The sequence below is a fragment of the Haliaeetus albicilla genome, chromosome 8 (assembly GCF_947461875.1).
Source record: "Haliaeetus albicilla chromosome 8, bHalAlb1.1, whole genome shotgun sequence".
Lineage (NCBI taxonomy): Eukaryota > Metazoa > Chordata > Aves > Accipitriformes > Accipitridae > Haliaeetus > Haliaeetus albicilla.
In genome coordinates this window covers 42,364,674-42,382,053 of record NC_091490.1, presented here as the reverse complement: position 1 = coordinate 42,382,053, position 17,380 = coordinate 42,364,674, and the positions used below count along the sequence as shown (strand labels likewise).

Sequence of the window (17,380 nt, the reverse complement as noted above, 5' to 3'; positions counted from 1 at the left end):
AGATCATCTCCTGGGAGAAGGCGCTCTTTTATTCCATGGCTCTGAACCCAAAAGATGTAATGCTGGAAAACAGGCTAGGGATTTTAAAGCTCAGAGGGAGGGTACAAACACCACCTGGCCTGTCCCATACAGCTTTAAGGCTTGGAAGAGCAAATTGTGGTAGGCAAATAATGGGGCTTGCTGTTTCTGCTCTGTTCCAGCAGCTCCAGAGAGTTCTCCAGCTGCAGCCAGCAGGTGTGAAGACAGAAATCTTAGTGCAGTTAGTACCTGCCCTAGGCTGGGCTCGCATTTTCAATGCAGACACCAGAGGCAGCTGACCATGGAGGCAGCAGCTCTGCCTTAGCGCCAGCTGCATGAAGCATTTCCACCAGTGTCAGCACAGCCTCACATTTTCCATGAATGCAATGCTGGCCCTGCCTTTCCCAGCCACTGGGTGTGCAAGCATCTGAGCCTTCTCAGAACCACAAGGCACGGAAAACTTCCACTGACTATTGAAATAGAAATGGTGGTCCTTTGAACCACGTTCTCCCCACCCCAGGTTTGTCTTTGCAGGCTCTGGCACGTACCAAATGACTTCGTACCTTGGGCACTCTTCCTGACTTTGCCATCACACCGGCTCCCTCTCCCCTCACTTCGTCAGGTCTCTCACCATCTCCGTGAGACTCTCTCCAGCTCCAGGGAATCTCCCTGCCTCTCTTCTCTTCTGCTCGTTCCACAGTTCTCCTGTTCCACTGGGATCTCACCCATCTCTTCCCTTGGTTATGCCACACCTTCTTCTCGCCACTTACAAGCCTTATGCTGGTGTAATACTTTGGGGGAGACAGGTTTTTCTCAGAACTACTCTTCTACATGCTTGCAGTTTTATTTCAGAGTGTATAAGTCCATGTGAAGCCATCTTTCAGGAATATTTGAAGTTTCTTTTTGGATTCATCCCTTAGCACAGGTATGGTTTAGAATGGCTAGACTTTAGTCTTTAATTTTGATGAGTGGAAGATAGAGCGTACCTCTAGTTTCATTAAGGTTGAGTTAGTTACTCATTTCTAATCCAGAGGAATGGCTAAAGCATGAAGAAAAACTCAACTCATATTTACACACATAATTCTAAACTGCCTCTCACTGGTTCGCAGTCCTGTATTTCTGTGCATCACTGCAATACAGAAACATGAAGAAAAAAAAAAAGTCCTGAAATATTAAATACTGAATTCAGGTACTCCCTTTAGCAGTTCTTAATTTAATTTAGAAAACCATTAATTCTTACTCCATCCTGAGAACCTGAAAGATTATTTTTAAGCTGTCTGTCGTTGCCAAAGCTGTCCACTTGCTGAGATCTCCAACTGCTCTTGGCTGATGTCAGATCTGGCTGTCCCTCCCCTTGAGCACAGGGAATGTCCTCTTTGTGAGAAGTCCAAGATCTCTGCGAGAAGACTTGTGTAAAGTGGACTGTCTCCTCTGAGACGCCACTACCATCATTTTAATCAAATTATTCCATGCAATTTATGCATCAGAGGATTGTTATTAGGAGAACAACAGCTTGTTTCCCTGTGAGCAAGTAATACGCTGCACAGAAAGCAGAGCTGCTTTTTGTTATGGCAACGGAAGTGTTGAGAATGATGTAAAGGAAACTCCTATCAGATCTGGGTCACATCACTACAGCTTAATTTGCAAAATCTACACATTCATTTGTTGTGCAGAGCTCACAGGGAACACAGTTAAACATGTTATTACCCAGGAATTTGGGGAGGTTGAGGGAAAGGCGGGTGGAGGGTTATTTTCATGGTTGCAGTTGTATTGTCTTAACCTGTAGCAGATGTGCTTATAGATTTTGGAACTGGAATCAGTCACTTTTCTTCCATGTCTGTTGCATTTAGCGTGCGAGTACTTGGGGGCTAGGCCTGGACCATATCTTTGCGCCACACCTCTCGTGGCAAAGGTGCTGCTAGAAATAAACCAATCTGCAAAAAGATATGCTTCCCTGGCACTACACAATGTTTTCTTTTGAAACCTACCTCTGCGTGGAGCAACTGTGCCACCCCATGGACTCCTGTGCTCTCAGCCAGTTGAGGGCCTTTGCTCCGAGAGAGGTCTTGGCAGCACACACATAAGGACAGAGCCACAGGCACCGTCTTCCTGCAGGGGATCTCCTATTGCACGCTACTTGCAGGAAACTTTTATTTCCCTTTTATGTTAGCTAGTGCACTGGCTCACGTATGCCTACTGTGCACTGACTTCTCAGTGTGGGTAAGGTTCAAGATTTGCTGCCTGCTGGCCCAGTGGAAGGGAGCTGGCACACATATAAATCATGACATCCTGCAGCCTGTCCAGCAATTGCTTGAAGGGCAGTTCATCTAACTTCTGAATTACATTTTTCTACCATTTAAAATTCAGTTTCGGGTGCAAGACAATCAATTCTGTGGATTATCAGAAAGTTTAAATTAATTTAAAATAAATTTTAAACAGTGAGAGGTGCAGACTTTTAAAATCAATATTTTATTTTACTTGAATGTGCAAATAAATATAAAAAAAACTACATTCAAAGAGCTGGCAAAGCAATTACAAGCCCAAAAGCAAAGATCCTTCAAAAAAAATGGAAGAACAAACTCTTGAATCAAGGTCGTGCTAGCAGATACACAGCAGTCGAGCTTAAACTCCCAGACATTAGCAAGCCACTCTCAAACCGGCACTGCCTGCTTATTCCATTTGCATCATTTGCTACTATCATTTTTGAGACAATAGCACTGTAAAGGGCAAAAGTCTTACTCAGTCTGTTCAGACTATAAATTAAGGTTTACAAAATAAGGATGCTTAAAAATACCCGAAGTACACTTAAAAATGGGGAGATGGAACAGGATGGTGCCTAGGTGCGTTACCCTCCTACACCCTGGTACACTTGGAATCAAATGCATTTTAAGCCACAAGTTGCAACCTATTTTCTAGTAAACATTTTTCTGTATCATAAAACCATAAAATTTGGCACAGTTGTCATCTCCACTGGAAGACAGCAGAGAGGTGAAGAGGACTGAGGTGTATTTTGTTGAGCTGTCTGGAAACAAAAGGGGGACACTGTGCTTTGCACTGGGCTTGTCCCCCCGCTCTTCCACCCAGCCCTCCCATAGCTACGTCGTCAGTGTCTTTTATCACTTACTGCAACAAGAGGAGGGGAAGAACCTTCAGATCATTTCAGTAACCAAAATTTAACAGAGACCCAGACAACAAGAACATGAGCTCTTGATGAAAAGTCCTCCGCTGGCAGTGGTTGTGCAAGTGGCCACGAATGCCAGAGACTGGCCTCCCTCCTTCCCTCCTACAGATTATTTTGCAAAAAAGACAAAGAGTCAGTACAGTTTTCTATTAAACGTACCCCAAAGGCCAATTTTTCTACTGTCAAGTGAGACAATTGCAAAACCAAATGTTGTACAGTGGAAATAACCAAGGACAAATCCTACAGGCTGCTACTTAGGCCTGGCAGAAATTATAACCTAAAAATCAAAGCCACAAAAAATATTGAGGTGGGGGCGGCTATTCCCCCAAAAGCCAGGAAAAAGTTGGAAGCAGAGCTTAAAGGAGGCTGGACCTGCCTCAAGACATTATGTTTGTAATACACTCCATGGACAGTGTGCTTGCCCTTGGCCCCTGAAAAACAAGAGCGAAGTCACAGTGGGGTTACAGGACAGACACAGCTAAATTTCCTTGATTTTTCAATAGATTTAAGTCAGACAATTGACGTAGCGTTCTGCACGGTTCGGGGTAGGTTTTTTGTTAGGTTTCATTGCAAAAAAGCTTAGATAGAAGTACAGACGGTTCAGTGAAAAAGCTTGTCTACGATGGTTGTGGCTGGATCTAATACTGCCCATTACAGATTTCCATGTGTCACTGCAAATACAGCATCTGTGCTGACCCAGCAGAAACAGCAAAGTATCTGGGACAAACCTCAGATCCAGCGCAAACACTGTGCTGCAAGAGCTCCATCTACTGATGTTATTTCAGTGGTACAACCCAGCAGAACCACGGAGTCCGGGCATGCACAAGGAAAGCGAAGCGCCTGAGAACACAGGCTTCAGAGGCTGCCAATCAACATGCAAAATACAAAAAAAACCCAAAACCAAAACGGGCCAGACCTCACAATGGATATTCCTCCCCACGCACACGCCCCAAGCAGCTCCAGATCTGAGAAGGCAGAGTCTGCAACAGGTTGTAAGTTGACAAAGCAACAACATGGGATCCGGTGCACATCTGCAGAGGGGTAGCTGATGGGCCCAGGCTGTCTTGCGCCGCAAATTGCTCTTGCCTAGCACTGCAGCTCAGAGAGTTTCTTCCCCTTAGTTCATGCTCCAAAATACTTAGTTGATGAGCGAGAGTCAGAGCATTTAGTATGCTATTCACCCATGTCTCTCAGTTTTGGCGTTTTTCTCAGCAGAGCACCAGTAACGAATACTGCATTCATTGCCTTATTAGTACACATAGATAACGAAGCAGCCCATAGCGGGGCTAGCAATCTGTGCCAGGTGCTCACAGCCCCGCTGGCACTCGGAGGTTACATTGAAGAGTTCTGCAGGCTCCAAGACGGCATAAATTCAGGAAGATAGGGAACATTAAACCCTTCAAAGTGGAAGCAGCTGCCAGCATCTGCTCAAATACCAGCCCAGCTCCATCTGTCCAACAAAGCCACCAGTGGTAGTTAGCCCAGAGCTTGACCCCCTCGCTCAGCCTTCCAGTATTGGCTGGTCAGCAGTGGCCTAAAGCTAGGAAACTACTAAAAAGTGTGTGGCAATGCCAAGAGCCCTCTTCCCATAAAGCTTTTAAAAGTCTCTTCACGATGGCTGGAGGATTACACTGCAAGGAGACAAGTCTATGCCATATGGAAAATACATCATAATCCAAAGTAAAATGCTGTTTGGATAAATATCATTAATACATACATTGCATTCCCACCACTATTCTCAGAGTAAATGTGTTTCACCAGCAAGGCTCCTACTTGTCTTGGCCCCAGGAACAAGTCTCTGCTCACGGTGAAGCTGGACGGCGACTGTACTGAACTCTGTATCTGTTCACTGGGACCCCATGGACATTCATGGTCTCACAAGTTGTTTTACAGGGCACCATCTCCTCATCTTCGTCTCCCATCAGCCAGTCTTGAACTACATCAACTGCCTCCATGGTCACGTTCTCTTCTAGCCACCTATTGTGCCACTCTTCAAACTGCTGGTGGTGCTTTAGCAGTACCATTGGCTGTACCTGAAAGCAGGACAGTAAAGATCACCGAGATGTTTCTGGGTGAGAAGCCGAAACCCTCACCTATTTGTATGTCTGAGATGTGCATGCTTTACAACCCAACACAAACAGTAAAACAGGAAACCGCATACCTGCATTTAAAGATCTCTATTTCTTAATGTTTGCCACTCCCCCTTAAAATCTGCATGGTAAAGAAAAGGCTGCTAAACTAAACCAAAGTACGGAGCATTTACCAGCTCTCCTCCATGTTTCATCCAACACAGAGTAGTAACTTCTGGGTGTAGTTTGCAGGAATTCAGCCACAAGACTTCTTATCGGTACCTGTCTTTTGGCTCATATCCTCAACCTCTGCTACTGCCTGAGCTGCAGAGAGAGTAATAGGAGATGCACCTGCTTGGCTCGGCAGAGAGCTCCCCGCCTGTACATGTAATCCTCCGAGTTCATGATGAACATCATTTTGTGGGTGTTGAGCTTGAACCGGCAGTCCACGTTGCAGGCACTTTCCACCCCAATCAGCCTCTTCCAGGAGCTCTTCACTTCACTACGCAGAGCTCTCACTTGCTTACATTGCCACTTGCGAAACTTTTTTAGGTTTCTAGAACAAAACAAGGATGACAAAGCATGTGTCACGCTTGGTTATCCATTCTCTTAAGCTAGCAGAGCTGACAGCACAAGTATGAAATTTGTATTTCCACATTTAGTTTTCAGACTTTCTCCAGGACCTTCCCCCATACACTCTGACAAATATTTAGTGAAATGGGAGCAAATTAGACCTCAAATTCCTCCCAGAATGGACTGCTTAAACAGTCCCACTCCATTCTAAACACGGTTTCATGAACAAACCTCAATGCAGCAGTCATTAATTTTTTCTTCAGCATTCTTATGCAGCACACTGGACTACAGCAGCCCCTTTGGACCTCAAAGATGAATGAATTTCCCTGGAGTTGCTAGTATGGCACATCACCCAAAACCACTGCCACATACGCAGAGAGGAAGCAGTATCAGCTGCTGCAGGTGTGACTCAGGAGAGGGAGCGTGCTCACCTTTGCAGAAAGACTGGTTTCAATAAGAAGCCGTCATTCTGGTTGTTCGGAGCTCCTTCTACCCCAACGTACTGCTCCATGTAGTTAGCCAGGTGCTACACAAGAGAGACAAATTTCAAGTCAGATTTCACTCTCATCAAGACAAACATCACCGCAAAGAACTAGTTTATTTCCAAGCTGCTTTTTATGGAGCTGATTGATGTTGAAACATACCCATTTCTGTCAATGGCCACATGTAATCTTCCCACCTCCCAGGTAAACTTATCCTCCCAGCAAAGTCTCACATTTTGGAACAAGAAAGCGGGAAAGCATTCTTACACATCTGCTTTGTCTGTGGTACAGCAGACTGCAGTCATTGTAATATTACCTGGACCTCCACAGGATCTTCTGTCTGGGTTTCTTCTGTATCCAGAAGCTCAATGGTCATGATCACCTGTCCTTTCCGCTGAAGAAACATTACCTGTAATAAAGTTACAAGCACAAGATATTGGCCACATGGGTTCACAATAAAATGCTGTATAATCACAAGTCATTTGGACAACAAATATGAGCTAGGAGAGGAGTAAGCAGCAGGGCTTTTCAGTGAGCCAGCATGCCACTTTACTGTCTGTGCTCTGGTTTTGGTACCTTCTCTCCATATTGCTCTCTCTCACCCTTATGGCCTTGGAGCTTCCAAACCCAATTCTCCCAGGTAAAGTGCCACAGTCACTTTATGAAGTTCCCTGGCAGCATGTTCTTACCTTGAAACAGTTCTCATCTGCCATGCAACGTTCAGCCTTCCACTGATAGCTGGTCTCCTTTGCTGCCCGGACACACCTAGAGGATAAGTTACCTCCAGCAGCGCCTCGCTTCCTTTCGTTCAAGTAGAGCTCAACAACCTTCAAGCAGATGTCATCGCTCACTAGATGGTGAAGCTTCCATTAAAAAAGGGGGAATTCAGTCAGCAAGTCTGGGCCAAGAGTTAACTCTAGTGTGTTATATGAAAGGAGCACAAAACTTAGCACAGCATCACACCTCAGAGGAAGTACCAAAGCTTTAACTCCAGAGACTTCACACATTTCACTCCCTTTTTCATTACTTTGCAATAAAAGGAACAGAGAAGAGTGAGGGGTTGATGTGCCTTAACTGTAACAAAACTACAATTAGAAGACAGATTTGAGTAAAAGGACTGGACCTTTTTTTTTTTTTTCTTTTAGATGTATTTTGGGAACGGCAGAATTTTGAAAAGACTGGAACTTAAAAAATGCTGGAAAAGGCCAGGAAGAGTAACTCCCCTAAGGTGGTCCCTGTACTGAAGCTGAACTATCTCACTGAACTTCTGTTACTGTTTCCCCACATATATAACTTTCCTATGAATTTGCTTTATGTTTAGTGAGTCCTTGCATTACAGGGTACTGTGAGAAACCTATTTGTCTATAGAAGGGAGATGGGCAGCCCCCCAGACACACAGCACAGCCATCAAATTAGTTACCTGGCGGACAATATTCTGCACCAGTTTGTCCATAGTAAAGCCAATATAGGCATGGATAGTGAACATCTCCCTCAGAGTGTCCTCATACTGCGTTGGGTCAATATTGCCATCCAGCAGACTCCTCACCATATCCAGGAACGCAGGGTAGTACTCCTCCAGTTCCACCTCACCTGGGTAGGGGAAAAGTGCAGTCACTTAATGCATGTAAGAGGCAGAGTGAAGTCAGGAGATACAAGGGACAGCACTGCTCGAGAAACATGACATTCAGTACCAAGAACATGCTTACAGACAGACAGTTCTGTGTAAGGAGTGCTGATGGACTGTAACAGTTTTATCTCATGCACTTCCATGACTACCTTGTGCAGTTAACTATTTTGTTGTGGAGCCATTTACATTTTAAATCAAAGTAACAGATTAATACAAGACACTTGAGAACATCTGACAACAGTGGGCTTGTGTGAAGTCTCTATGAACTATGCATGAGAGCCCTCAGAAGATAAATTACAAACGAGCTATCCTGTTAAATTAGCTGTGTCCACAAATCACAAATATAGTGGAGATTTGCACCTCTACCTTCCTTACAGACTTGCCTGCTGGTCTCAGTTACTCAGATATATACAATTGAGCACTAGCAACCAGAGCATTAAGAATGGACTATGTCCCAGATTATTCTTACTTGGTTGCTTCAGTCTTAGTTCCATGGCTGGATCATTGGTTTTTTCTTTTCTTCCCTCACAAAGGAGTTTCTCTCTCTCTTTTTCAGTCCGATATTCTAGAAGCTGCTTCTGAGCTTGACGATAAATCTTTAGGAGCCTTGAGCACAGGGTCTGGTGAAGGCGGAGGAAGAAATACCAATTATTATTGACAAAGAATAGACTGTAAACATCATCCAGAGTGTTGTGGGGCTCAGCAGCTGTAACATCACAGAAGGTTGCTTTTGCCTCCAAAGGACTGCTTGGAGGCCCAGGCACGTGTTTTTTCCGTAGCTCAGGAGTATCCAGGTTCTGCCCCTGGTGGTTTTCTCTGTCTTCATCCGTTGATTCTTCAGAAATACTGTGCTCAGGGGGCTGAGAGAAAAACAGCTCGGGTATGAAGTGATGCACTATCTGCCGAATGGTTGCTTGATCCTCCTTTTGGATAGTAGGCTGCCTTTTTACATAATAGCTGATAAGTGACGCTGCATCTTCCAAAATCTGCTTATCTTCATAGATAAAGATAAGATGAGGCTCGTTTGTGGACGAACTTCTCCCCTCTGAATGCTGCTCCTGATGCTGTAATCAAGAGACAAATAGATAAAGATCCTTCCAATCCATGATCAAGAGCCACTCCTGCCAGAAGAAATAAGCCAGTATTAACGCTATGCTTGGGACAGTCATTTTTGACTGAGCACTCTTCAGAGCACTACCACTTCAACGAGGTCCCAGGTGCTACGTAAACATCTAGATAATATCATAAATGAAGGACATACTGGATGGGTTATTTACTAGCATACGCACCTCATCATAGACACTCTCAATTTCATTCAGCAAGCTCTTGGAGCGCAAAGCTTTGGTGTCATTTTGCTTGAAGTTGACAGCCTGGTGGTCAAGGGACTTCAAGTAGGCTTTCTCATACTGCTCCCGCCAAATTTTGTTAAAGCCCTGCTGGGCCTCCCGCCATTCCTCCTCTTTTGCTTTCAATCTATATAAATGTATAGTCTACTTCAGTTCAAAAAGACAACCACAGAAATACACACAAAGCATTTTTAATGTAGCCAACTGTGATGTACCAAAAACTTTTCAATATTCTTGGAAGCAATAAATAAATAAATAAAATCACCACAGCTGAAGATGCGTTATCCTTTGAAACAACATCTACAGAAACCAATTGTTTAAAAATACTTTAAAAATCCTTTATCAGTTTCTTAAAGAACACAGGAGAATGGGAATTACCTCTTAAGAACAACAGGAACTGCAGTAACTGGGTTTTTCTTAAGACTTTCAATGATCTCTGGTGCTTTATCACCATAGATGCGATAGATGGCCCTGCGCTGGATCACTTCTGATGTTCCTCCCAAGCAATCGTCCAGTCGAAATTTCTCCTGATCCTCTTGAGTCAGACGAGACAGTTTTTTCTGCACACTCTCCAGCACACGTATTGTGGCTAAATTGGTCTCCAAGACAACATCCAACTGTTAAGAGTTCACAAAAGACACAGTGTAAGAACAGGCATAGCAGGAAAATGGAGACCAGCAGCACTCAGCTTTGTGGCATGCATTCCAGCCCCACTGGGTGGAGCTAAAAAGCATCAGCAAGGTTTCTTCCTAGAAAATACACCTCCGCCAGTTCTCCCAGAGGTAACATGCTTTTGAGAACTGGACTCATGCCTAGAAGAACTATTAGACTCCAGGCAAGTGGAAAACACCAAACTCTACCTGAAACCAACAAACAGTAACAGAACTTTCAGTATTTGGCCACCAATTAATTCAGTCAAATTCCTCATAGCTAGAAGTTTTGCTTTCTGAGGAGGCAGACAGGAAGTTCAGTAGCAGAGGTACCTCAAACCGCTCATCTTCACAGCGGTGCAACTGCTCCTCATAAGGAGTCTTCTTGGAGCTGACAAAAGTGGAGTCTTCAGACCAGGATGGAAATGAAACCCAGGTATCATTTAACACCTGCAACAGTGCAAAGACATGACATTGAACAGAGCCTTATGAGCTCAGAGCTGTTCTCATGGGGTCTGATACTTCTCTGTTTCATTTTTGCAGTTCTTCCCTGAATTTCTATTGGAAGTTTCAGACCTAGTTCACAAGTCACTGTCATGACTGCTCCTCAGAAGATTAGTGGTCTGTGTGGAACTGTGCCAGGGCCCTGCTCAGAAAGCTCGAATGCACCTTCACCATCACCTAACAAACCATAGAGACCACTCTGCAGTAGTCAGCAACTGTAAGTAAAGGAGACAGAGTTGCCAACAGCAGCAAGAGGTAGGAGCACCTATGCTGCAGATGTCTGTTCTCACCGAGAACAGAGCCTAAGACACTGGCTCACAGTGCTCTTTCAGGAGAAAAACTGTTTCTAAAGTCTATATTGGTCCACTGCTAGAAAATTAATTTCAGGCTATTTCATATTCTTTTCTGTCTATAGGAATAAATTTGTGTATGCACACAGACTCAAAAGGCATTAAAAGTGAAAGATGCCATTTGAGATGGGTTCACATAAAGTTAGTAAAATGCACATGGATACTCTTATTTCAATAAATGGGATGAATAACCGATGTGAGATTAAAGCTGGCTAATCAGCATTAAAGAGGGGAATCCACATGCAGAAGCTGTAGCACTAACGACCCCACTTCAAGTTATGCAAGTGCAATTTGTGTTCAGGGATTGAATAGGGTGATCCCAAAGTACCTCCTTGCAAATGGCTGTTCTTCCACTGCACTTTGGCTGCTGATAGGTTTTTGGGAGAGCCCGATAACTTGATCCTATGCGTTTGCAGGAAGCATAATCAATTTCCCGACTCATTCCATCCCCAGATCGGTCGCTCAGCGGAGAAGCAAATGAAAGCTCTTTCACACCAAGAAAGGACTTGAACTGTGCAAAGAGTTCTGGGAATTTACTTCAAAAAGACAAGTAAGGGTATTTTGTTATTTCACTCTGACAGTTTTAGGGTGGCTAATGTGTGTCATAAAAGCAAGGGAGAAAATCTAAACAAACTTAGCATTGCAGTGAGAAATCTTTCACCAACTTTTTTACCTCTGTTATCATTCTCTCTGAATTACTCTAGGTTTTTTGTTTGTTTTTTTTACTTAAGGCAGAAAAATAATTTCCCTTCACAACTTCACAAATACTCCCCTCAACCAACTGAGGAGTCACTGATCCTTGCCATGTGACTCTCGCTCCTCTGCTGGAAGCCAAACAGCACAAGATGCTCACGTCAGAGCTCGAACTATTTATCCTTTTCACAGCTCTGTTCTGAGATTTCATGTTTATACCTGTATGGTATTTGGAGAGATTAGAACAGGGAGTGTGAACAGAGACCACCCTCCAGAATTCATGAGATTCTCTGCCCTCAATGACTTAGTATAACACCAGGTAGTCTGATGCTTGTGAGGCTTTCAACTGGATGCAGAGAGGAAAATATCCTCCCCAAAATGCTCTTTAAGAGCTGTATAGATATGTTAAAAGATTCAGATTTTATTACTCCTCTTTCTGGATTAGCCTTCAATTTCTTGCATGCTACCTAGGAGATATTTCTTAAATTAAATCCCAAACTTTAGTAACAAAGTTCACAGTGTCTACTAAAAAGTAACAGAGTAAGACCTAAAAAGTACAACACAGCAGAGAAGGTAGTCAGTAACTTACCCCAAAAATGGTGTAACTAGCTGGAGCAACTCAGAGCCAGAAACCAACTCCTGGTTGAAGAGAGCAATGCAACGGAGAAAATTTTCATAGACTTCCTGACTCTTTAGCACCCTACGCACCTAAAGCACAATTTGGAGAGAAACGATCAGATCACTTGAACACCGCTTTAATTTAGTTCATCTTCTAAGTAGTCTGAACCATGGGTACAGTGACAAACCTCTGTCTATTTTGCAACATAAAAAGAGAATATGCACAAAAATGCCCAGTTTCAAACAATAATCTAGTAACTACAGATGGTAACATGAGGAAACATCACTGAAAAAGAAAGAAAAACACGACTGTAAGAGACAAGCATGCAGGAAAAGGTTAATTGTCAGTTTCTATTCATCTTCCAAACCCACCTATTTTCTCTTTTCTTGGTCTGTCTTTACCACTTGAAAAATCAGGCAATTGCTAAGTGCTGACAGACAGATTGTATAAAAAACGCAACCAATTCTTTTCAACCGTTTACGTAGTTCTAAGTCCACAGAATGTGAGAACAGGCCAAATACTGACCTTGTCAAAGAAGGAAAACTCTTGCAGGGTTCCATATTTTCCCACTGTCGCTACTGACAGATCTTTGGTACCTCGCAGTTTCATTTTCTTCTGTTAAAAGAACAAGCAGTTACACTTAAAATGTTGTGACACAAATACTATCAAATTCCACTTCACTGACATATAACAGCTCTCTGCAAAGGCTGAAACTCCGTATTTCCCAAACAGTGATCTAGCATTGCTGTGTCAACTCCTCCACAGCAATCTCTATCAAATGACTCCCAGCTCAGAAGAAGAAACAACAACAAAAAGGATGAATTGAGAATTAATTCCAAAGAAAGACTTCTTTCTAGAAGCAATAAATTGTCCCTTTCCAGGGCCAGTGCTTAGTACAGAAGGTCTTGATATTTAGTATTCAACATGTTACCACGCACACATAAGCATACTTTAAAAATTCCCTTTCTCTGCAGTAATTATTATTTTTTAAAACAACTTTGAAATTTTGTTCTCATACCGAACACCTACATACCTCAAAGACGCTACTCATTACAACTTTATCTAAGCAATTATCTAAACACAATGAGTAATATCAGGTTATTCTAAGTTTTTACTTGTGAAAAGATACCTTTGCTGGGCCAGAAACAGGACGCAACAGCAGTGGTCTAGATCGCTTTTTGCTGTGTTCCAGATTCTTCTCATGCTCAGTTTTCTGGACACTGTTCACTTCACATGGTCCATTTCCTGTGAACTGAAGTAAATAAATAATGATTTCAATGTTCTCTTCTCCACTGGCACAAATAAAGAATCCTATATATCTGAACAGAACACGGAGCATGTAGTTAAGTCACCTGTTCTGCGAAATTCCAAGCAATGAAGAGGAGCAAAGTTCATCTACTGGCTGTATGTTTTTCCATAATGTTTTGCATTCCTAAAGCTTCTTTATGTATTCTACATACAAACAGAGAGCATTCAATATTCTGCCTTGTTCTAAGCGTACACATACCAAAGACCTTTTAGCCTCCGGGAGGAACTGTCCAAACTCAGAAAGCAGATCCTCCTGTCCTCTGAACAGATTTGCTACTTCAGTAAACACTTCTTCTTCTGACATGCCTCGAAAGGGTCGGCCTTTAGTGTTCAGCTGTTCTTTCTGAAAAGATACGCACAGATGTTAAAAAGAGTCAAGAACATACCTCACTATGCAAGAAAACTCATCAACTCAGCCAAAAACCTTATGCTACACAAACTTGAAATAACTATCAACTAGCCTAAGGTGCTTACAGTGCATCCTTTCACTCAGAATATCACTAAATCAACCAAAGGTTAGCAAAGACAGATCTAGATACGACCCCTTTGCACCTCAGACCCTGGAAAAATTTTAGTTTTCACACTTTTGTCATTTCATGGGAAAATCTATGAGGCAATTGTTGGACAAAGGCTAGTGCTTGAGAACTGTACAAGCCTGTTCAATAGGCAGACATTTCATTTGACAGCTACTCCTCAAACAGCTACAGTGCAAACCCACAATTGCTTATATGGAAGACTCTTTACCTGGTAAGTATGAAGAATTTCTAAAAAGGATCTGTAAATTTCTGGATGGTCAAGAAAACGTGTTTTGATCTTATTCACGTAACTGATAGCATTATTGAACTCTACAGAATCAGACTCCAAAGGAATTTGGGATTTATCTTCTTTGTACGGAAGCTGTTGCCTAAACTCCTCGGAACAGTCACTGTGATTGTGTGAATTCTCCTGGGAGTAATGCAACAACAGCCCGCTGCCAGGGAGAGCGCTGGGAACAGGCTCTGAGGGCACCTAGTGGCATAAGACACATAAGACAGTGACTTGTACAGAAACATAGGTGCAAGTTCAACAACAAGCTAGCGTCAGGATTTTCAAGCTGTCTAGCTAAAAAAAGATTATCATGTGACGTGAAGAAGAAAGAAAAAAGATTTAATTAGCCGATAAATTTCCCTACCTAGTTTAATAACACCATCAGTTAAAAAAAATCCCGTAAGTCATATCCTGGTTTATGAATCATCTGACTCATTACCGCTTTTGACTGTCGCTGCATTATCCACTACACTTGAGAGGGTGTACCAAACAACACGCACCGCAGTTTCTGTTACCACTGTTTTATTTCAGAGGAACTGTCAGTTTTAAGAAACATATTAAAATGTAAGGCTCTTAAAGGTGCTAAATTTCTAAGCAACAGAGAGATCTAAGGGAACTGAGATCTAAAAGATATTTACTGCTACTAATTAGAGTTAAACCACAAGTTTATCAGTAGAATTCAGGTAATAGCTCTGTTTCAGCCTCCACAACCACACAACAACAAAAAAGGCAGCAGAGGCCAATACGTATCCATCTGTAGTACAGCAGATGTCTTTCATTGCAGGATGTTAGCAATTGCATTGCAATACCTGACATTTTTTGCCTATTGCCTAAACACATTTCCCCGTTTCTCAGTGGAGGACTGGAAATGCGATACCTCCAGGATCTCTTTTTGAAATTTGTCACTACAGACACCATGTATTAAGAATCTATATAAGTATGTCAAGCTAATTACAACTTCAGTTTTCAAATCTGACTGAAGTATTTGGAGTTGAAGTGGCACTTCATCCAGGAATATCATTCTTGTGTAAGCTAAACTAACAATTGGTTGGAGAATAAATATTTAAATTTATATTATGCCCATTATCATAGACTTTGAAAACCATGTAAAAACTTTAGCAACATGCAATACACATAAATCTACATAGCCTAAACTGTGCAAGAGATGTGTATAGCGACACATGTAACGGAATTTATTTAGAGAATATGAGCTCTATAACCTACCTGACTATTCAAAGGTGACTGTATACTTAACTTCCCATTCTTTGGAATTTCTATCCTGTAGCCCAGAGGGAGGAAAGCATTGAATCCTACAATGAGGTCGGGATGCTCATGGAAAAGCTGTGAAACACGTCGGATTACTCCAGGTGTGTCAATGCTAAAATTGAGAAGAGTTTATTACTTTTGTCCGAATCATAAATACAAATTAAACATAGAAAATTACACAGGTATGGGAAGCATCTGGCTTCTTAGAGGTGCGATTTTTAACACGCAAGTTTGGGAACCTCAGACCTAGAAATAAGCCCAAGCAGAGGGAATGACCACTGCAGCCTCATACTGGGAGTGTTATCCACAGAGAGGAGATATGAGCATGCAGGTTACCCAAAATGGGCAAGACAGCCATCACCTCTAGGGCTGACAGGTTACAGAGAGGCTCTGCACTCAAGCTTCCTCACTTATTTCCAGATCTGCATTTCAGAGCAGGAAGTAAAAATAGATTTGCCTTTTCCTGTGGATTTCATCCCTGAAAAACAACAGGATGGACAGAGACCCTCCATTTCCAGTGTCTAGTGACTGCACTACTGGGGGACAGTGTGTCTGGGGAGATGGAAAGATGGTGTGAAGGCAGAGAGACCCCCGCAAAGGCTGAGGAGCTCCCCGGAGCAGCCCTGGGGGACAGGATCTGGGTTTTACCTCTGGCTCTTGAACTCCTTCATGATCTCCAGGAAGCCATTGTAGGTAGCGGGGTCGCTGCCAAAGCGGATCTTCACCTGGTCCAGGTAGGAAAGCGCATCCTCCACCTGGAGGGCGAGAACGCGGGTGAGGCCCAGAAAGGGGGAACAGGCCCTGAGGCACCCCACGATCCCAAAATGGGGGGGGGGGGGGGCGGGCAGGGGCACCCCACGGCACCGAGGGAGGTGGGAACAAACCCCGGGGGGAGCCCCACAGCACCGGGGAAGTGGGAGCAGCCCGGGGATGGACACACGGTACCAGATGAGGGAGGGCCCCGAGGAAGGCAGGACCCCCCCCCACGGTGGGGTGGGCACCACGGTGCTGGAGGAGGATGGCAAGGGGGGCTCGGTACCGTGGAGGGGGGGGAACAGGTCCCCGGGGAGGATGACCGCGGTACCGGAGGGAAAGAACCGGGCGGGGGGAACAGGCCTGGGGGGGGGCCTCGCGGTACCGGAGGAGGGGGACGCAGGCCCCAGAGGACCCCGGTGTACCGGGGAGGGATGGCGGGGGGGGGGGGAAGGCCCCGGGGCACCCCACGGTCCCGGCGCGGGGACGGACGGACGGACACAGGCACCGGGGGGTGGGTTCGGCGCCGAGGACGGGGCGAGGCAGGTCCCGGCGGGGCGGGCAGGGCCATCCCGGGGCGGGGGTCGAGGGCGATGGGGAGCGGCCCTTCGCCGGAGAAGGGGGTGGGGGGTGGGTTGAGGCGGAAAAAGGGAGAAATCACGGTGGTCCCGGCCGGGGCGGTCACCGCACTCACATGCACCGGCAGCTTCTCCTGTGCCGCAGCCCGGCCGCCGCCGCCGCCGCCGCCCCAACGCGGGGCGCTGCCCCCCCGGCCGCCGCCGCCGCCGCCCCCCGCCGCCATGTTGGGAGTCGGGCAGCAGCGCGCGCCCCCCCCCCAACACATACACACACCCGCTTCCCCCCCCCCCCCCGCCCCGCTCGCTCGTTCGCTCGCCCGCCCCCGTCAGCGCGTGCGGAGCGCCTGCGTCAGCGCGTACGGCGCCACGGCCCGGCGCGGAAGCTTGGGCGGCGCGCGCTGTTTCCGGCCGTTTAACCGCCATGGCGGGAGCCGCGCCTCAGGGAAACGAATTCGGTGGCTGCGTGAGGGAAGGAACGGTGAAGGCAGCGGGCCCGGTGAGAGGTTTGAAGGAGGGAGAGGGGGAGATCACCGGGGGGGGGGCGGAGCGCGTTCCG

At 45.0% G+C, this 17,380-nt stretch overlaps 1 protein-coding gene across 2 annotated transcripts; it reads right to left on the bottom strand.

Annotated features, from left to right (window-relative positions):
* Window positions 1-2,468: 2,468 nt before the first annotated feature.
* On the bottom strand, window positions 2,469-17,067 carry SIN3B (SIN3 transcription regulator family member B). Of its 2 annotated transcripts, XM_069790335.1 has the most exons (19): window positions 16,941-17,067; window positions 16,142-16,248; window positions 15,452-15,605; window positions 14,165-14,428; window positions 13,620-13,763; window positions 13,242-13,364; window positions 12,638-12,727; window positions 12,083-12,201; window positions 11,129-11,336; window positions 10,280-10,396; window positions 9,675-9,913; window positions 9,240-9,423; window positions 8,420-9,014; window positions 7,744-7,913; window positions 7,013-7,186; window positions 6,640-6,732; window positions 6,273-6,367; window positions 5,620-5,824; window positions 2,469-5,232 (listed from the first exon to the last, which is right to left on the bottom strand). In XM_069790335.1, the coding sequence occupies exons 1-19, from the start codon at window positions 17,046-17,048 to the stop codon at window positions 5,002-5,004; spliced, it is 3,420 nt and encodes a 1,139-aa protein (XP_069646436.1). In that variant the 5' UTR covers window positions 17,049-17,067; the 3' UTR covers window positions 2,469-5,001. The 2 variants fall into 2 exon arrangements, with proteins under 2 accessions (XP_069646436.1, XP_069646437.1); XM_069790336.1 differs by lacking the exon at window positions 14,165-14,428.
* Window positions 17,068-17,380: the final 313 nt, after the last annotated feature.